The sequence below is a fragment of the Carcharodon carcharias genome, chromosome 8 (genome assembly GCF_017639515.1).
Source record: "Carcharodon carcharias isolate sCarCar2 chromosome 8, sCarCar2.pri, whole genome shotgun sequence".
NCBI classification, from domain to species: Eukaryota; Metazoa; Chordata; class Chondrichthyes; order Lamniformes; family Lamnidae; genus Carcharodon; species Carcharodon carcharias.
This window is the reverse complement of record NC_054474.1, coordinates 126,355,957-126,377,070: the sequence shown is the minus strand read 5'-3', so window position 1 is coordinate 126,377,070 and position 21,114 is coordinate 126,355,957. Positions and strand designations below refer to the sequence as shown.

Genomic DNA, 21,114 nt, shown 5'->3' with positions numbered 1-21,114 from the left:
GGTCAATGGTAACTCCCAGGATGTTGATAGTGGGGGATTCAACAAAGCTAATGCTATTGAATCTTAAGGGGTGATGATTAGATTCTCTCTTGTTGGAGACGGTCTTTGCCTGGCACTAGTGTGGCATGAATGTTACTTGCCACTTAGCATCCCAAGCCAGATATTTTCCAGGTCTTGCTGAATTTGGACATGGACTGCTTCAATATCTGAGGAGTTGCGAATGGTGCTGGATACTGTGCAATCATCAGCGAACATCCCCACTTCTGACCTTATGATGGAAGGAAGATCGTTGATGAAGCAGCTGAAGATGGCTGGGCCTTATGACACTACCCTGAGGAACTCCTGCAGTGATGTCCTGGAACTGAGATGATTCCAGCTTCCAACAACCACAACCATCTTCCTGTTTCTCGGTATGACTCGAACCAGCAGAGAGGTTTCCATCTGCTTCTCATTGACTCCAGGTTTGTTAGGACTCCTTGATGCCACACTCGATCAAATGCAGCCAAGGTGTCAAGGGCAGTCACTCTCACCTCACATCTGGAGTTCAGCTCTTTTCTCTATGTTTGAACCAAGGCTGTAATAAGGTCAAGACCTGTGACCCTGGTTACTGCACAAGCCTTCAATGTAATGACATTCTGAAATAATTTGTGGTGGTTTATTAATGATTGGAGTCAGGAGAAATGGCCCAACACAGTAAAATATTCCTAACCTGAAGTCACTGGCTCCAGCAGCAGAAGAGTTGCAACACCAGCAATGTGTTGACCTCTAAAGAGCCCCCATTCTCTAATGATGGCTCTGTGCTTTTCTACTTAGCCTTAAACGTGGCACCCATATATAGGACAGCACACAAAAATCAAGACACATCCACAAACCATGGTGTACATAGAGAGCTGGACAGTGTTCCCAAACCAAGGAACACACACAAAGCTGGGTAGTGTTCCACAAGCCATGGTACACACAAATAGAGGGTGAAGGGGGGGCTACAGAAGGACAGAGTGTGAAGGAATAGCTACTAGATAGGATTCCTATAGTAGATAGGAACAACTAATAGATACCTCCTCTGAAGGTGCCCAGCATCACTGATGCCAGTCGTCAGCCAATTCGATTCACTCCACATGAGATCATGAAACAGCTGAAGGCACTGGATACTGCAAAGGCTATGGGCCCTGATGATATTCCAGCAATAGTACTGAAGACTTGCGCTCCAGAACTTGCCGTGCCCCTAGCCAAACTGTTCAGTGCAGCTACTACATTGACATTTACCCGGCAATGTGGAAAATTTCCCAGGAGTGTCCTGTACACAAAAAGCAGGACAAATCCAACCCAGCCAATTACCAGTCTATTCTCCATCAATAGTGATGGAACAGATCATCAACAGTGCTATTAAGCAGTACTTGCTTAATAGTCTGCTCACTGACGTTCAGTTTGGGTTCTGCCTGGGAGACTCAGCTCCTGATCTCATTACAGCCTGGGTTCAATCATGGACAAACGAGCTGAACTCCAGAGCTGAGGTGAGAGTGACTGCCCTTGACATCAAGGCAGCATTTGATTTGAATGTGGCATCAAGGAGCCCCAGCAAAACTGGAGTCAGTGGGAATCAGGGGGAAAACTATCCACTGATAGTTTTCCCCCTGGGAAGGAGATAGGAGGCATACCTATCTCATCTCTGCAGAGACTCTATCTGTTTGTCCTTTGTTTGCCTGTGTGAGTGTGTGTGCTGGGGGAATTCTTTAGAAAGAGATAAATAGTTATACTTCCCAATTACAATTGTGTGTTAACCAGTATTTGCAACTTATTAAAAGAAGTTTTGTTTTAAAATAAATCAATCGTTCTGAGTTTTTGAAAGAAGCTTGGTCAGAGTCTCTTCTTCTGGGTATTAGAGGTATAGGTACACAATTGGCTATTTTGTTGAGAAAAGTAAAGAGTTAAATGAATCCTACGGCCTGTAGAGTAGTGGGACATGACAATTCGTGCACTCCTCCCATCCCAGTCGTGACACAATAAATGCTGGCCTAGACAGCATCACCCCACTTCCCGTGAATGAATTTTTCAAAAGTAAACAAAAGGTATTGAAAGGCTTAATGAAACACTGGGTTAAAGTGAGAGGGATCAGGAATGAACCTGCAGATGCATCGAGTTTTCCAAAAACTTTCAGAACCAGAAGCGTACCAAAAGACTGCAGGAAGGTGAATGGAGGGGTCCTGTTTGAAAAGAGGGAAATAGATAAACCAAATAACAGTGGACTAGTTCTGTTTCTAACTATAGTAAAGAAAAACATTACAGGATCACAAGATAAATATGAACGAGGAAGATCATTTAACAATGTAAGAAACAGGAGCATGAGTAGACAATTTGCCATGTTGAGCCTGCTCTGCCATGCAATAATATCATGGTTGCACTTTTATTTAAATCAACTCCACCTTCCGGGCTATCGCTGTCTCCTTCAATTCCTTTAGTATTCAAAAATCTATCCATCTCTGACTTGAATATGCTCAATGACCAAGCAACCGCAGCCTCCAGGGCAAAGAATTCCAAAGATTCACAACCCTTTGAGTGGCAACATTTCTCTTCATCTCAGTTCTTATTGGCCAACCACTAATCGAGACTGTGACTTCTAATTCTAGACTCCACAGCAAGGTGAAACATCCTCCCAGCATCAACCCTATCAAGCCTCTTTACGGATCTTATATTTTTCAATGAGATCACATTTAATTCTTCTAAACCTTAGGGAGTATAGGTCTAGTCTAAGGGTCTTTTTGACCCAACTAAGTTGATCCGTCAAGAAACATCCTACAGTTCTCCTCTGACGTGTTATGATTTCCTCGACACCGTTGTTAAAGATTATTTCCAATCTTTTAGATCAATCTTAAGGGTTAGTTCCACCTCCCCATCCCATTGAGAGAGTGTCTTTCCTTGCCATGAGATCTCGATGAGCTTTGGGTAATGTGTAAACCCAGTTGGTAACACCTTTTAGCATTGGGCTTGGTTCTGCCTTCATTGTATTTCATTCTGATATTTGAATGTGACAAAGTATCACAGCAGATCTGGTTTTAAGTTTAAACTTCAAATGAATTTATTTTATAATGTGAACAAGCACATAAGAAACAGCACCATAACATAGGTCAATATTTACAGTAAATACCCTTCCAACTAACTCGGAGTAGAGAAAATAACTTAAAAATATCACAATTTGAAGATCTAAACCAATTCTCTATAAATAACTCATTACTCCATGTACATGTTTCTCTTTTCTTTAAGGAATATCAAACTGACTGGTACCTAAAAGAGCTTATCTGAAATTTCAGTCTCTTTTCAGTAGATTTTCTAACTGCCCACAACAGGATAGCCATTTTGCTTCATAACAGAAAAAAAAACCAGGGCTTTTTAAATTTGGACTATCCGACTACTTAAATTCAAAAAGGATTCGGCAGTCAAATGCAAAACGAACAATTCTGTTTAAACTCACTCTCTCTGAAGCCTGTAACTAAGAATTACCGTGGTTAAATTATTTGTGCAGTTTCAAGCACCCCGCACTACAGAAAGGATATCAGAGTCATGAAAAAGCTGCAACACCATATATAGAACATTGACAGGATCTTGCATATACAAGCTAAGACCCTGAACGAAGCTCTCTTGGTTTGACAATTTTTCATTGTGAAACTAAGGCAATGAGACAAGAGCCACAAGCTTTAAAGAGTAGCAGCAGATGAGGTAAATTGAGTAATGATGGGAGAATGCTTGGAATGTGTACAATCAATTTGTGAAAAAATGTCGATAATTAAAAAACAATATTTATTGATATGAAATGGAAAAAGGAAACATATAACTGTGGCCCATAAAGAGGATTTAGAGTTGTTTCTAAGGATATTTGAGTTAAGTGGACAATGTTAAACAAAGGAGAACAAGGGAAGGGGTTAGTGTGCAGTTTACTCAGTGTTAATCGTAAAGATAGCACAGCATAATAGCAACACAGAATATGTCACATTTTACGCACAGCATCACTGCTCTCCTGAGGAAGCAGTGCATTCCAATCTCATGGAAAGAATAGTCTGTCCAAAAATGAAAATGATCTTTAAAAGACAAGGAAATATTCTAAACAAATTAATGCGATTCCTTTACAATGGGTGGCATCATCAAGCATTGACTTGCTACAATGCTCAGAAGAGTTCAGGTATGTTGCAGATACCATTCTAGACTCCAGTGCTATTGAAAGTCAAACTTACATCAGAGGGCCGTGTCTTGGCGACGTTGTCTATTGGCCTGTCTTTCAGAATATTGTCGATGACTCCACTCCTACTCCACAGCTCAAATAGTGTCTTCCCATGCTGGTAGCCCACTTCCTGTGTAGGAACCACAGGTAAAAGGTTATTCAAGCAAAGCTATGAACCAACGCAAACATAGCACTGGCACGCATTTCTAGAAAGACCTGCACTGTTATTGCATCTTTCATAACGTCAGGAAGTCTCAAGTGATTTACAATCAATGTTGTACTTATGAAGTGGAGTCACTGCTAAGAAAATTTAGAAATGTGGCAGCTAATTTTTGCATAGCAAGCTCCCACAAACAGCAATGTAATAATGACCAGAAAATCTGTTTTTTTGATTAAGGGATAAACATTGGCCAAGACACGAGGGAGAACTCCCTGCTGTTCTTCAAAATATTTCAATGAGATCAGCTACGTCTTTCCCCGAGAGGCAAGTCGGGCTTGGTTTAATGTCTCATCCGAAAGATGACACCTCCAACTGTGCTCAGTACTGCACTGGAGTGTCAGGCAAATGGAGTGTATTTCATCACACTTCTGTCTTATGCCTTGTAGATGGTGGGTAGGCTCTGGGAGTTAGGAGGTGAGTTACTCGCTGCAGAATTCCCACTTCTGACCTGCTCTTGTAGCCACAGTATATATGTTGTTTCTGGTCAATGGTGATCTCCTGGCAGTTGGATGATGGAGATTTAACAATGGTAATGCCATTGAAGGTCAAGCAGAGTTGGTTAAACTCACTCTTATTAGAGGTGGTATTTGTCTGGCACTTGCATGCTGTTGCTTGCCACTTATCAGCCCAGGCCTGAATGTTGTCCAGGTCTTGCTGCAAGTTGGTATGAACTGCTTTTGCTGTATCTGAGCACTTGCGAATAGGATTGAAAACTATGAAGTCATTAGAGAAGTTCCCAACTTCGGACCTTATGATGGAGGGAAAGTTATTGATAAAGCATCTGAAGATGGTTAGGCCTAGGACACCATCCTGAGGAACTTCTACAGCGATGTCTTGCAACTGAGATATCTGGCCCCCAACAACCATTACCATGTTCCTATGTGCTAAGTATGACTCCAAACAGTGGAGTTTTTTCCAAGATTCCCACTGACTTCAATTTTGCTAGGGTTCTTTGATGCCATACATAGTCAAATGCTACCTTGACGTCAAGAGCAGTCATTTTCATCGAATCATTAGAATTTAGCTCTTCTGTCCATGTTTGGACCAAGGCTGTAATGAGATCTGGAGCAGAGTGATCCTGGCAGAACTCTCCAGTGAGCAGATTATTGCTGAGTGACTTGCCTCTTGACACCACAGTCAATGATAAGTCCATCATTTCCATCAGATTGAGAGTATGCTGATAGGGCAGTAAATTGGTTGGATTCGATATGTCCTGCCTTTTGCAGACATGACGTTTTTGGGCAAGTTTCCACTTTTTCAGGTAGATGGCGGTGTCGTAACTGTACTGGTACAGCTTGGTTACCGGAGTGGCTAGTTCTGGAGCACAAGTCCTCAACATCACTGCTGAGATGTTGTTGGGCCCATGCTTTGCTGTACCTAAAGCCTTCAGTTCTTTCTTGATATCATGTGGAGTGAATCAAAATGGCTGAAAACTGGGACCTGAGATACTGGGGACCTCGGGAAGAGGGATAATCTAATCTATATTTCTGGCTGAAGATGGCTGAAAATGTTTCAGTCCTGTCTTTTGCACTCATGTCTCTGCTGTCTAGCATACATGGAGTCCTGTGTTGTAGTTTCACCAGGTTATCAACACATTTTCAGGTATGCCTGGTGCTGCTCTTGGCATGGTCTTCGACACTCTTAACTGAACCACAGTTGGTTTCCTGATTCGAAGTTAATAACAGTGAGAAAACTGCCAGGCCATGAAGTTACAGATTTTCGTGGAATAAAATTCTGCTGATGCCAATAGCCCACAGCATCTCATGGTGCTTTGAGCTGCGAGAAATATTCTTAACCTATTACGTTTAGCATGGTAGTAGCGTCACGCAACACAATGGAAGGCATCCTCAGTCTAAACGTGGGACTTCAGCTCCACAAGTAATCTGGGTGGGGAACTCCTACCAATACTGTCATGGACAGGTGCATTTGCAAATGGTGAAAATGAGGCCAAGTAGGTTTCTCCCTTTTTGTTCGTTCTCTCCCCAGCTGCAGGTTTTTTGACAGGTAATTAACTAACAGTTGCAGTTCCCCAAAGAGCAATGTTAACCCTCTTAGAGCTTACTCAAAGATTCAGACAAAATCGAATGAGAGCAGAACTCTACTTACTGCAATTTCATTAAATTTGCCAAACTCCAGCGTTCCATAGCGATCAATGGGTGGGCGAATGTACTCGCAATAATCGCTGTTCTTCACCACCTCCAGCTGCCGCACACAGCAAACGTAAGCAAGGCGAGTTTGGATCTCTGCCATGCCTAAAACCTGCAACAACAATGGAATATCATACATCACAGTGTATGTGAATGAGGGAAGTTAAGTGATACTAGAGCAGGCGATGCTCATTGCGGCATTATGACAATAGTTATTGTTTAAAGTTACGAAAGGAAGCAGGTAGAAAAAGAACAGAAAATGCTAGCAATGCTCAGCTGGTCAAAGTCCCTTTCTCCGCAGATGCTGACAGCCTCCAGCACTTTCTGTTTTAACTTCAGGCTGTCAGCTTCTGCAATGTTTTGCTTTTGTTGTAGACAGAAGCACGCTTCCAAACTGACATAACTACAAGATTAAATGCAGGGGATTTAGAATGGAGGGCAGGAGAAACTTCAGGTGGAGAGACATTTTGCCACTGCCTCTGATTTGTCATGCTGCTTGTCTGATATCCAGAATTGGTCGAGCAGAAATTTCCTCCAATTAAATATTGGGAAGAGCAAAGTCATCGTCTTTGGTCCCCACCATCGAACTGTTCACCTCATTGACCATTGCCTCAGGTTGTACCATATTGGTCACAATCTTGGCATCCTATTTGACCCTGACTTTAGGCCCATATTCTCTTCATCACAAAGACCACCCACTTACACCTCTGCCTTTCTGCAGCTGAAAATCTTGTCAGGCCCTTGATACCTCCAGTCATAAATATTCCAATGCTCTCCTGGCCAGCCTTCCACCCTTCGTAAACATGAGCTCATCCAAAACTTTGCTGCCGGTACCCTGACTCAAACCTCAGGCACCCATTACCACCTTGCTCACTTGACTTACACAGGTTCTCAGTCTAGCAATGCCTCAATTTTAAAATTATCTTTGTTTTCAAATTTCCTCCAGTTAAAAATTCCTAAATACTCTCCTTTTAAATTCCCTCCACAAAAATACAAGTTGTTATTGATAATTGTATGACATTTGTATTGATTTCCAGAGTTAGTGGCTGAGGCATAAAATCTGCCAACATCCAAGATCTGATCGGATAGATGGATGAATGAAAAGGGGTTTGAAGGAATAGGAAACAGGGTGGGTAAATCTGATTCGATCCATTTGTTTATGTGGTGGGTAAATACCAATTTGGATTGGTTGGGCCAAATGGCCTGTTCCTGTATTGTAACCTCCATGTATAAAGTTTTGATTTGCAACATGTTACAGTCCAAGGCACTGGAGGTCGGTCGTTAGCTGTAGAGGCTAGATTTAACCATCACGAATTCAACTGAATATATTTGTTCCCTGTTGAGTCACAGAGGCCTTGCCCTTTACTGCTTATCATTTCCTTCTGCTTTAATAGTGTGGAAGGCTCCTCTCAGGACCGAGTTAAAAATGAAAGGTTACTGATTATATGACTGCATTAAGTTCATCAAACACAGCAGGTAGAGAAAGGCAGAGTTCTGTAGAATTACGTTGGCTGCTGAAATCCTTATCCATGCCTGTGTTAACTCTAGACTTGACTACTCCAACCCCCTCCTGGCCAGCTTCTCATATTCTACACTTCATAACGTTGAGGGCATCCAAAACTCGGCTGTTAGTGTCAAGAACAAAGGAAAGTACAGCACAGGAACAGCCCCATCGGCCCTCTAAGCCTGCACTGATCATATTGCCTGTCAACTAAAACTTAAAATGTCCCATTCACCCATCACCACTGCTTGTTAACCTACACTGGATCCTGGTTATGTAGGATTTTAAAATTCTCATCCTTGTTTTCAAATCCCTCCATGGCCTTGGCCCTTCCCAATCTCTCCAGCTCCATAGCCCTCTAAGACATCTATGCTCTTCCAATTCTAGCTTCTTAAGCATCCCCGATTTTAATTGCTCCACCATCAGTGTCTGTGCCTAAGCCCTACCCTCTGGTATGCCCTCTCCAAATCTCTTTGCCTCGCTACTTCTCTTCCTTCAAGGCGCTCCTCAAAACCTGACCTTTTGGCCATCCGCCCTCATCTTGCTTTATGCAGTTTAGTGTCAAATTTTGCTTGATAATGCTCCTGTGAAAGGCCTCAGGATGTTTTAATACAGTACATTAAAGGTGTTTTTATAAACATTAGTTGTTGCTGTTGCAGATATCATTGCTCATTTGTTCTTGTTTGCCATGCTAATTACAAGCCACCCCCCATACACCTCCCTTGCACCCCCACCCACTTCACACACAAGGCTGGCAATGGTCCTACATATATTTTGTTTTGTTATTTACCTTCACTTTTGCTGCCCAAGGATTAAAGCGTTTCCACAGCAACCACCAGCCAGATAGTGAGTCCCCATAATTAGTCAGATCTGTTTCATCCTGGCTGCCAACATCAATTGCTATCACGACCTTTGCACCCAGAGACCGGGCGACATCAGCTGGGAAGAAAAGAAAGATAAGTGAGCTTGGGTGGAGACAAAACCTCTCAACCTTGGATAACTGGCCACCAGACGGAGTGAGCGGGGCTCAGCCCTGCAGGAAGCAATCAGACATTCCAACCTCTCGAATTGGACAAAACTACCACCTCTTTGTGGAAAGATGAGTTAGGAGAAGAGCCAGTTACAGTTTGCAGTCTGGTCCCTACTCCACATCTAAAAGATGTCAATGTCACATCAACATATGATGATCACAATAACAGCGCTGAGGTGAAATCCACTTCAGGTACTGATGTTTGGTCCCTTTGGAGTGTCTTTGCAGGGACAAGAAAAGCTGGGATTGTTCTCCTTGGAGCAGAGAAAGTTAAGGGCAATAATTGGATAGCCTGAAGAGCTGAACGGTCTCCTTCTGCACTCTACGATTTATATTCCAGAGTGAGTTGCTTAAATTTAGGAACTGGGGGCATATGCTATAAACTTTATTTTTATTCATTGACGGGATATGGGCTTCACTGGCTGGGCCAGCATTTATTGCCCATCCCTAGTTGCCCTGAGAAGATGATGGTGAGCTGTCTTCTTGAACCGCTGCAGTCCATGTGGTGTAGATACAACCGCAGTGCTGTTAAGAAGGGAGTTCCAGGGTTTTGGCCGAGCGACAGTGAAAGGACACTGATATATTTCCAAGTCAGGATGGTGAGCGACTTGGAGGGGAACTTCCAGGTGGTAGTGTTCTAATATATCTGCTGCCCTTGTCCTTCAAGATGGTAGTGGTCATGGATTTGGAAGGTGCTGTCTAAGGAGCCTTGGTGAATTCCTGCAATGCATCTTGTAGATGGTACACACTACTGTGCGTTGGTGGTGGAGGCAGTGAATGTTTGTGGATGTGGTGCCAATCAAGCAGGCCGCTTTGTCCTGGACAGCGTCAAGATTCGAGTGTTGGGGGAGCTGCACTCATCCAGGCAAGTGGGGCCTATTACATCACACTCCTGATTTGTGCCTCATAGATGGTGGATAGGCTTTGGGAAGTCAGGTGGTGAGTTACTTGCCACAGGATTCCTAGCCTCTTGCCTGCTCTTGGAGCCACTGTATTTATATGGCTAGTCCAGTTTAGTTTCTGGTCAATGGTAACCCCCAGAATTTGATGAGTGTCACTTGATAGCACTGTTGATGACTCCTTCCATTACTTTACTGATGATGGAGAGTAGATTGATGGGGTGGTAATTGGCTGGGTTGGATTTGTCCTGCTTTTTATGTACAGGACATACCTGGGCAATTTTCCATATGGGCGGGTAGATGCCAGTGTTGTAGTTGTACTGGAACAGCTTGGCTAGAGGTGCAGCAAGTTCTGGAGCACAAGTCTTCAATGCTATTGCCGGAATATTGTCAAGGCCCATAGCCTTTGCAGTATCCAGTGCCTTCAGCTGTTTCTTGATATCATGTAGAGTGAATCGAATTGGCTGAAGACTAGCACCTGTGATGCTGGAGACCTCCGGAGGAGGCTGAGATGAATCATCCAGTCAGCATTACTGGCTGAAGATTGTAGCAAATGCTTCAGCCTTATCTTTTGTACTGATGTGCTGGGCTCCCCCATCATTGAGATGGGGATATTTGTGAAGCCTCCTCCTCCAGTGAGTTGTTTAATTGTCCACCTCCATTCACAACTGGATGTGGCAGGTCTGCAGAGCTTAGATCTGATCTGTTGGTTGTGTGGTCGCTTATCCCCATCTATCACTTGCTGCTTATGAAGTTTGGTACACAAGTAGTCTTGTGTTATAGCTTTGCCAGGTTGACACCTCACTTTTATGTATGCCTGGTGCTGCTCCTGGCATGCTCTCCTGCACTCTTCATTGAACCAGGGTTGATCCCCTGGCTTGATGGTAATGGTAGAGTGAGAAATATGCAGGGCCATGAGGTTACTGATTGTGTTCGAGTACAATCCTGCTGCTGCTGATGGCCCACAGCACCTCATGGATGCCCAGTTTTGAGTTGATAGATCTGTTAGAAACCTATCCCATTTAGCATGGTGGTAGTGCCGCACATGATGGAGGGTATCCTCAGTATGAAGACAGGACTTCGTCTCCACAACAACTGTGCGCTGGTTACTCCTACTGATACTGTCATGGACAGATGCACCTGCAGCAGGCAGGTTGGTGAGGATGAGGTCAAGTATGTTTTCCCCTCTTGTTGACTCCCTGCCACAGACTGAGTCTAGCAGCTATGTCTTTTAGGACTCGAGCAGCTTGGTCGGTAGTGCTACCGAGCCACCCTTGGTGATGGAAATTGAAGTCACCCACCCGGAGTACATTCTGCACCCTTGCCACCCTCAGTGTTTCCTCCAAGTGGTGTTCAAAATGGAGGAGCAGTGATTCATCAGCTGAGGGAGGGGAGTACCTGGTAATCAGCAGGAGGTTTCTTTGCCCATGTTTGACCTGATGCCATGCGATTTTATGGGGTCTGGAGTTGATGTTGAGGGCTCCCAGGGCAACTTGCTCCCGACTTTACACCACTGTAACACCATCTCCGCTGAGTCTGTCCTGCCGGTGAGACAGGACATACCCAGGGATGGTTAACGGATCTACTGAGCAGGTTGCCTGATTGCTACTAATAAATAAAATAAGCTGATTACATTTTGGTCCTTTTTCTGCACTAGAGAGAGGGAAGAAAAACAGTTCTGCTCTGGATCATTACTCAGTGAATTCTGCTGGACAGTGTGAATATCAGGTGAGGGCAGGATTAGGCTGGGATGTGCCAGTTGCTCCTCCCCATTCCCACCATCAAGTTAAACAACTGCTGTCACTCACCCTCAGGCTATATATGAAGAATGGCTATCTAGGTAAGGTGCAGTATTCGATGGGCAAGTTGCAGCAAGCAACTACTGGGGGAGAATATGTTAATTGTACAGTAATTGAATGTTTAACCATATTTTAAGTGATGGACATTAACTGGGGATTCACTTGCACTCCTATAAATACTTCATTGGCTGTAAAGCGCTGATGTGAAGGGTGACATATAAATGCAATTCTCTCTCTTTTTGAAACGTGCTCAAACCTATAACCTACCTGGCAGGTTGTTGATATATCCTCCATCCATGAGCAGGTGACCATCCTTTGGATCACAAAGAGGAGGTAGATAACTCGACAATGACATGCTGGCTCGACAGTATCGCCACAAAGAACCTGTAATGAGTATAAAACACTCATAATAATCAATAACACACTTTTATGTCAAGAGGCGCAATGCATTAAAGTAGGATCTCACCTATTGTAGGGACTGTGCCATTATAGGTAGAACCAGTGTAGCTGCATTCAGTAACTATGCTAATTCCATCCTTTAGGGGAGCCACTTCTACAATGTTAATTTACGTAACACACTTAAAAAAATAGAAGTGAGGACTTCACAATTGGACAGAAAGGCTGGAATTCTGAATCAAAAATAGAAAATCTTGGAAATACATAGAGGGTAGGAAAAGATACAAATTTAGGTGTGATTCAAAACTGGTTCAAGCCCTAATCTAGAAATCTGAGTGCATAACCCTGGCTGATACTCCAGTGCTGTGGTGAGGGATGTAGGACGATGTATATTGTTGGGATAAAGACTTTGGGGTAGAGATGTAGAGTAAAGGATTAACATCAGGAGCACCTGACACAGATGGAACTATTTATATAGCTATGATACAATGTCACATGATTAAGTAACAGATCTGGTGGGAAGCAGAAGTACAACCTCATGGAGAATACTGAGATGTATGTAGATCTGTAAATAAACAAGAATGTTTTTTACGAATAACTGTCTACGGTTGCATTCTTATGGTAACAGGCAAACCCTAAAGAAACCCCATCTAGACCCAGAATGCAAAGCGAAACAAGAGAGATACAATCTTTCATTAAAGGCAATAAACCAAGATTTGTCTACCCTCTCAAATGACATAAAAGGTCCCATGACACTCTTCGAAGGAGAGGAGAATTCTCCTTGGTATCCTGGCCATCATTTATCCCTGAACTAACACAATGAAAACAAGCAAATTATCTGTTCATTATCTCAATGCTGTTTATGGGACTTTGCTGTGCACAAGTTGGCTGCCAAACTTCCATTACAGCAGCAACTCCACTTCAAAAATTACTTGATTTGACATAGAAAGCTTCAAGTGATACTGAGGTTACAAAAGGCATGGTATAAATACAAGCCTTTCAATGTAATGAAAGGTCTTAATTGAAATGTTAACCTTCTTCCAAGTATTACCTGGTCTATAGATCCTGTTCTATTTCACACAATTTAACGACTGGTCTGTCACATTTTGCTCAGGAATCCATGCAGAATGGGAACCTTCATTGCAAGGCCACAGTGTCTCATGCCGAGTTGTAATCTGGGGCAGGCTGCTGGTTTAGGTCTAATGCCCTTAAAAACAGCAACAAGTCAAACTATACTGTGGAGGTAGGGGAAAAGAACGGCTCAAATTCCCACTTGTGATTGCGACACTGCCCAGCAAGTGCACGGAAGCATGTGAATATTGGCAAGTACAGGACCAGCTCAGCTGGTGGTACACCCTTTGTAAGAACAGTTGCTGACACTCACTGCCTGGGCCTGCATGTGAGCCAGGAAAGTTAAATATCAAAGGGCTGTGAGCCATGGAACCTCAGCAAGGAGTCAATGTCAGAAGAAAGGAGAAGGCTGCAAACAAAACTTAAGACTGACTCTAATAGGCAGATACTGGAGCAATATAATCCTGAATTGCAGTTTCTTATGTCAAAGTGTCATCCTGTGTCAATGATGAGTGAGAAGAAACACAATTTATCCCTATTTGGCTTTAACATGAGAATGAAATGCAAGTTCCTGACAAACTGTGCACGCCACAGGGAGCTGTACACACTGCTGCTAAAGCCAGTCTATGTTTATGCATTTCCCCAGAGAAATGATTAAGTAACAAAATGTCCAACAAACATTAGTGCAGAAATTCAGTTCAAGGCCAGTAAGTTCTGCACTTGTATCTCTTCCCAACAGTCACTTTATTCTAACTGCACCGTAGAGACTGCAGGCACTTGTTGATTAGTCTGATTTGCTTGTGAAATGTAATTATGGCTTACATGTTGATTGCAAATTAGTTTGGCATCTTCAATACTCATTATTAGTATAAACATGCTGATGAAGTTAAATGGCAAATGAACTTCAATATAACGATGTATAGGGTGGTTCATTTTGGCTGATGAAATAAGGAAGGCACTTATTCCTTGGAAGGTAATAAACTAAATGAAGTAAGAGCAAAAATATCTGGGAATATAGAGAAATGAAACTGTACAAGACATCAAGACTAGTTGATAAAGCCATAAAGCGTGCAAACAAGAATGAGGCCGATCAATCAGATAGGGATGGGCTTGCTGCAATCTTCTTGTTCAAATCATTATATAATTAGTCATTTGGTAGTACAGAACTTGAGTATTGATGAGAAAAAGAGAAATGTCAAAGCTTTTCATCTCGCACTCATCAGGACAATTCACAAGAATATCAATTTAAGGGGAAAACAACAATATATAATTCCCAACTGACAATCTTAAATTGGCTGTCAGCGTGATTCTTAGCACACTGAGGATTATTTAGCAAATGCTGTCCAATCGTGGAATCACATCTAAGGTGGGCTTGAAGTGTGGTGCATCTGTGTGTATATGTAGCTTCATATATTAATGCACAGGAACTTGCAGACAGAAAGAACATGTACACACATTATGCTTGGTTCAGCTAAACAAAAAAAGTGACAGCCATTCACTGACTCATTCCTTAGGGCAGTGCCTTGACCAATCAGGGTCAAGCTGCCTGTTTTATATTTCAAACAATGCTTGGCAGTTAACTGTCAGTCACCATCACTGGTGCATTCTCCATGACAATGCCATTTGCCACCCAATCAGCACTCTCTTCACATGCAGTATAAAGTGTTTTCCCCTTATATTGGTATTCTTGCAAGGTGCCCTGATGAGTGCAAGACAAAAAGCTTAGATATGTCTCTTTTTACATTATATAGCCCTAAGTTAAGCTATATCTTTGCTGGAGACTCCTCATCTAGTAAGCATCCTTGGCCACTACAATTACTTCATTACTCATAGTTAACATTGTTGTACTGAAGGGAAATGTATGTATACTTTAAACAAGGAGCTCACTGAGGCTCCTCAGTCAGCTCCTTCCAAGCCCATGACTGCTACCATCTAGAAGGACAAGGGCAGGAGACACATGGGAACACCACCACCTGGAAGTTGCCCTCCAAACCACTCACCATCCTGACTTGGAAATATATTGTTGTTCCATCACTGTTGTTGGGTCAAAATCCTGGAACTCCCTCCCTAACAGCACATTGGGTGTACCTACATCACTTGGACTTCAGTGGTTCAAGAAGACAGCTCACCACCACCTTCTCAGGGGCAATTAAGGATGGGTAATAAATGCTGGCCTTGCCAGCGATGCCCATGAATGAATGAAAGAAAGACATAAAATAAGCAACACTAATAATAACTAGCACTCATTGCTAACTGGTTCATATCTATTATATATTTGCACAATGTTCATGAGCCCATATCTCTATGAAATATTTTAAAGAGAAGCCTACAATTTGGAATTTCTTGCCATAAAGGTGTATCTCAGGAGTTACTTTTAATACAATAAGTTATAAAAAATACATCCTTGCAGTGTTGCTCCATGGTACCCTGTATAATAACAGCATCTAAAGCTGTTGAGACACACATTTTGGGCTTGGCGCCAACCAAGAGTTGTTCTATAGAGTGCATTTGCTGTGATTAGTTTATTTCCCACTCCCCTCTATTCACTATGACTGAACATTTCATGGGAAATTTGAGCACAGAGAAACATGAAAACTACTCCTGGTGAGTGAGTCACCTCAGATTGGCACCTCACATTGACACAAGAAGCAAGTTTGAAAAGATGTGGGAGAGGGTGTGGGGTGGAGTTTGAGAGAAAGAACTGCATTAAAATAACAACAGGAAGCTGCTCGAAATCCCAGCAGGTCAGGCAGCATCTGTGGAAGCAGAAACAGAGTTAGTGTTTCATAGTGAGGACTTTGCATCAGAACTGGAATGTAAACAGATGAAATGGCAGAGGGTGTGAAAAAGAACAAAAGTTAAGTCCTGTGATAGGGTGAGAGACAGGGGACATTAAATGACAAAACAGTTGGTTGAGCAGAGCAAAAGGGAACAAATAAAGAAACAAAAAGTGTGTCTTGGCAAAATGCGAATGACAGAATAATGAACAGCTGCCATCCATAAACAAGAACTGGTGAAAAACAAGTTTAAGACTAAAACATGAAAACGAAAACAAAATGGGGGCAGAGATTATGGTCTGGAATTGTTGAACTCAAATGTTGAGTCCAGAAGTCTGAATGTGATCAAATAATCATGGGCTCATCTCCCACACCACCATCTGTTGAACCCCTACTTTAGGAATCAGAGGTCTGGAAAATCCCTAATCAAAAGATGAAGTGCTGCTCCTCGAGATAGCATTGAGCTTTATTGGAACAGTGCAGGAGGCCAGCCGGGGACAGAGAAGTCAGTATGAGAGCAAGGTGGAGAATTAAAATGGCAGGCAATCAGTAGCTTGGGGTCATGTGCCCCTTCTGTGTTCAGTGATTGAGTAAAGTACCAGGTTACCTGCAAAATGGTAACCATTTACATGATTCAAAAGTTCTTCAGCATTTTCAAAGGGTTGGATGAAAGCAGTAGCTTTCAGTCCATTTCCTTCCTCACATTCAAAGCAAAAGACAGGAACAAATTGAACTCATTCAGGCATAAGGAAAAGGAGGACCAGATGTCATTATTGTGTGTCTTGGGCATTCATTTCACCTTTCTACCAACAAACATCTGCCAGAAAAAACAATTACTGGGGTACTTGAAATGCTGCATCACAAAAGAGGGTCAAAGAAACATCATACAGAATGGTTTCCGAATGAATGCAACAGCCTTTCCTTTGAAGGATTACCAAACAGTGCAAAGTACCCTAAGCAGCAAGTGCTATAAAGGTAATGTTTTAATGGAATTTTTAAAAAATGTTGTATTGGCTAAGGTTGAAAGTAAATTGGACAATGAGCTCATTGCAGAAGTTGAAAATTCACAAGATTTAAATGAGAGATTTAAAAAAATCTATTCTTCCCACTGGATGGTGGGAATATGGAACAGATTCTCAGAAAATCAGCTGGGTCAGAGTCAGGTGTCATCCTTAAAAGGGAGGAGGATACATGCCTGTTGAGAAGGGATTGAGGGTTTTTAAAGGCATGAAGAACACTGTTTGATTCTTTTTCCAAGGAAGGTTATTAGGGATTCCTAAAGTAGGGGTTCAACAGGTGGTGGGGTGTGGAAGAGGAGCCCATGATTATTCGATCACATACATGTTGTCTGGCTAGAATGGATGGGTTGGTTGGAACGTTGTCTTCTCACTCTGGGCCTTGCAATGTTCTTATTTTCTATATTAGGTACAGCCTGCCTTGTTCTCCACACATTCAACATCCACAAGATAATAAGTATGCAGCTATTAATTATTAAAGTAAAAATGGAAAATGTTAGAAATACAAAGGCAGCCTGTCAGCTTCTGTAAAGAGAAACATTTCTGGTGTGTAACAATCTTTTGAATATTCTGATGAAGAGTTTACATCCAAAATGTTAACCAGCCTTTAAGCATCCAGATGCTGACAGCCCTGTTGAGGGTGATAAATGGAAATGGGTGGGGAAGCAAAACAAGTGGAATCACATTTTGCATCCATTATTAGACACACTATACCTTGTTCTATTGAATTGAATAGGGCTGGATATAGGTATAGCATCTCACAGGCAATCAATGCAATTATTTCTGCATGCATCCTAACCCATGTCCAATTTCATCCCCGATATGTCTTTCCATCCTTTACTATTTGCAGTTCAGATATCCAGCATGTGTGTATTTTCTTTCTATTTTTTATACTCTCTGATTCTGAGAAAGAATCCTGGATATGAGGAAATATGATGGGAAGACTAACCTGCAGAGTATACCAAGGACTAACCTGCAGAGTATACCTGGGGACTAACTTGCAGAGTATACCTGGGGACTAACCTTCAAAGTAAACTCAGGAACTAACCTATACTCAGAATTTGCTGGTCTGTCACTAACACAAGATTAAGTTTATGGGAGCCAATCACCCAGATATAAGGAAAGGATATGCTTGTCTGAAGAAGATTACGACTGAGGAGTAGCAATTTACTCCCTCTCCAAGTACTTTGAGAGACTCTCGAATCCTGATTTGAAAATAATTGTCATTGCATTTTATGCATACAAGCCAGTCGCTGGATGTATTAACTGCAGCATCTTGAATTTCTTTAGACTGAAAAAGCTTAAAAGACCTTCTGGTGCACTCTAAAATGAAAACCCAGTATTAGCAATAGAACCAATGGTTGTCTGAACATAAACAATATTTCCCTATGACTTTGGAATGGAGAAGGAGTTACACTTGGATAGAGAAATGCTTCTTAGGAAGAGCTGTGTCTGACTGCCATAAGAAAAAATGTTCCTAATTCCAAGAGAGTCCCTGTGAAATAGAGGGTATAGCCTTTCTCTCCAGCCATCTGACGAGACAAAGTTCTATTTGTCTGCAAAAGGTTGTAGCTCAATAAGTGGCACTCTCACTTCAGTCAAAAGGCTGTGGGTTGAATTCCTACTCTAGTATTTCCCACTCCAGGCTGACAGTCAGTGAGGCACTGAGGCTACACTGTCGGATGTATCGTCTTTCAGATGAGATGTTAAACCAAGACTCTGCCCTCTCAGGTGGATGTGAAAGATCCCATGATATTATTCTGAGGAACAGCAGGGGAATTCTTCACAGCATGCTGGCCAATATTTATCCCCAATCAAAATCACAAAAATAGATTAGCTGGTGATTATCACATTGCTGTTTGTGTGAGCTCGCTGTGTGCAAAATGGTTGCCATGTTTCCTACATTACAACAGTGACTGCACTTATAAAGTACTTCATCGGCTGAAAAGCACTTTGAGACATCTGATGGTACGAAAGGTGCTATACAAATGCAGCCTTTTCTCTTTTTCAAAATTCACCACATCCACTCCAATGTGAGAAGGAGCTAGGGTATCATTGTTGAAGCAAGGGGCTTGCAACAGGAATTCACCAGGCCACCAAACAAACATGGTATCAAACCCTTAAAGGGGTAGTGTTCCAGTGGTTTTGCTCCCGTTTGGGTGATATCTTGTTCGATTTTACCAAAAGAAGCAATGTCTTCATTGGTTTGAGAGCTAACAGGGGCTAGAACTAAGGAGGTGAGGGGCATTTCTCGCAGGAATGTCTACTTGAATGGGTTTGCACGTTTTCTCAAACTCAGAGAGAATGCTTGAGATGCCAAACTTCATTGGATTGACTACCTTGACAATTCAGAAATGGGAAAGAAAGAGGAGGAGGAGTGGAATTGAAATTGCAGGCCAGAGGGGTCTCCAAATAGGCTCACTGGAGGTGGAGGGCATGATAAGGGTTGTTGAACAGCATGAGAACCACAATGGATCCACAGTGGGATAGCCACAATGATCTGAAAAACACACCATATCAGAACATTTAAAAAAAATACTGGATGGCAAAGAGCTTTCTCAGACTTTTTCTACTAAGTTTCCCTCTCAGGTCAGGTTTGCTTCCACACAGGTGCTGGAAATAATTTGGGTTGGCTGCAAGATTTGTAACGAGGAGAGCAATCTATTGCTTGGCTTCACTGACAGAAAACCAAAATCACAAAGAAAAAGTAAATTAAAACCAGCATGGCAAGTTAAAGCCACGTTATGGCTTTGATTTGTTGTAAACAGTCACTACCAAGGCACTCAGTCTTTAAAATATAGTGAAGGCTTCCTTTTTTTGGCTGCACTCTGATTAAAGAAAAAGACTTGCTTTATTACAGTGTCATATAACCATGAAGTTATTGAGAATCCTTCAAAACCCCATGTTTTACAGATGAGACATTGGCAGGAAATATGGCAACCTGGGTTATAATTCAACAACTTGCATTTGTATAGTGCCATTAATGCAATAAAACATCCCAAGATGCTGTACAGGAGCATTATCAAACAAATCTGGACACTAAGCCACATAAGGAGATATGAGGCCAGAATTTTTTTATAAAAGTAGATTTTTTTTCATTCAAATTCTTTTTCCTCTTTTTCTCTCAAAGTGCCAGGCTATTATTTTTTCCAAGGGAAGACGGCGATTCAAGTTATTCTCCCACATGAAACCAGAATATAATAGAATTTACCCTGTAATTTGAAAGGAAAAAGCTGAAATCAGATGTAACGGTATTACAGTTGAATAAAGGCAACTACAGAGGCATGAGGGAGGAGCTGGCCAGAAATAACTGGGAGATGAGCCTAGCAGGAAAGACAGTGGAACAGCAATGGCAGGAGGTTCTGGGAATAATTTGGGAGATACAGCAAAAATTCATCCCTAGGAAGAAGCAGCATACTAAAGGGAGGACGAGGCAACCATGGCTGACAAGGGAAGTCAGGGACAGCATAAAAGCTAAAGAGAAAGCATACAATGCGGCAAAGAGCAGTGGGAAACCAGGGGATTGGGAAGCCTACAAAGACCATCAGAGGACAATTAAAAAAGAAATAAGGAGGGAGAAGATTAAATATGAGGGTAAACTAGCCAGTAATATAAAAGAAGATTGCAAGAGTTTTTTTTAGACATATAAAGGGTAAGAGAGAGGCAAAAGTAGACATTGGGCCGCTGGAAAATGACGCTGGAGAAGTAGTAGTGGGGAGCAAAGAAATGGCGGAGGAACTGAATAGGTACATTGCATCAGTCTTCACAGTGGAAGACACGAGTAACATCCCCAAAGTTCAAGAGAGTCGGGGGGCGGCGGAGGTGAGTATGGTGGCCATTACCAAAGAGAAGGCGCTAGGAAAACTGAAAGGTTTGAAGGTGGATAAATCACCTGGACCAGATGGATTACACCCCAGAGTTCTGAAGGAGATTGCTGAAGAGATAGTGGAGGCGTTAGTGGTGATCTTTCAGGAATCACTCGAGTTAGGGAGGGTCCCAGAGGACTGGAAAATCGCTAACGTAACCCCCTGTTTAAGAAGGGAGAGAG

At 42.3% G+C, this 21,114-nt stretch overlaps 1 protein-coding gene across 3 annotated transcripts in view; it reads right to left on the bottom strand.

Moving 5' to 3' along the window:
- pnpla7b (patatin-like phospholipase domain containing 7b) overlaps nt 1-21,114 on the bottom strand; it is a 395,228-nt gene that overhangs the window by 28,301 nt on the left and 345,813 nt on the right. For all 3 annotated transcript variants that reach the window (XM_041193028.1, XM_041193027.1, XM_041193030.1), the window contains 4 exons: nt 12,074-12,190; nt 8,869-9,017; nt 6,537-6,689; nt 4,224-4,340 (listed from right to left, as the gene is read on the bottom strand). In XM_041193028.1, coding sequence (XP_041048962.1) covers nt 4,224-4,340; nt 6,537-6,689; nt 8,869-9,017; nt 12,074-12,190 — 536 coding nt within the window. The remainder of the gene's footprint in view (nt 1-4,223; nt 4,341-6,536; nt 6,690-8,868; nt 9,018-12,073; nt 12,191-21,114) is intronic.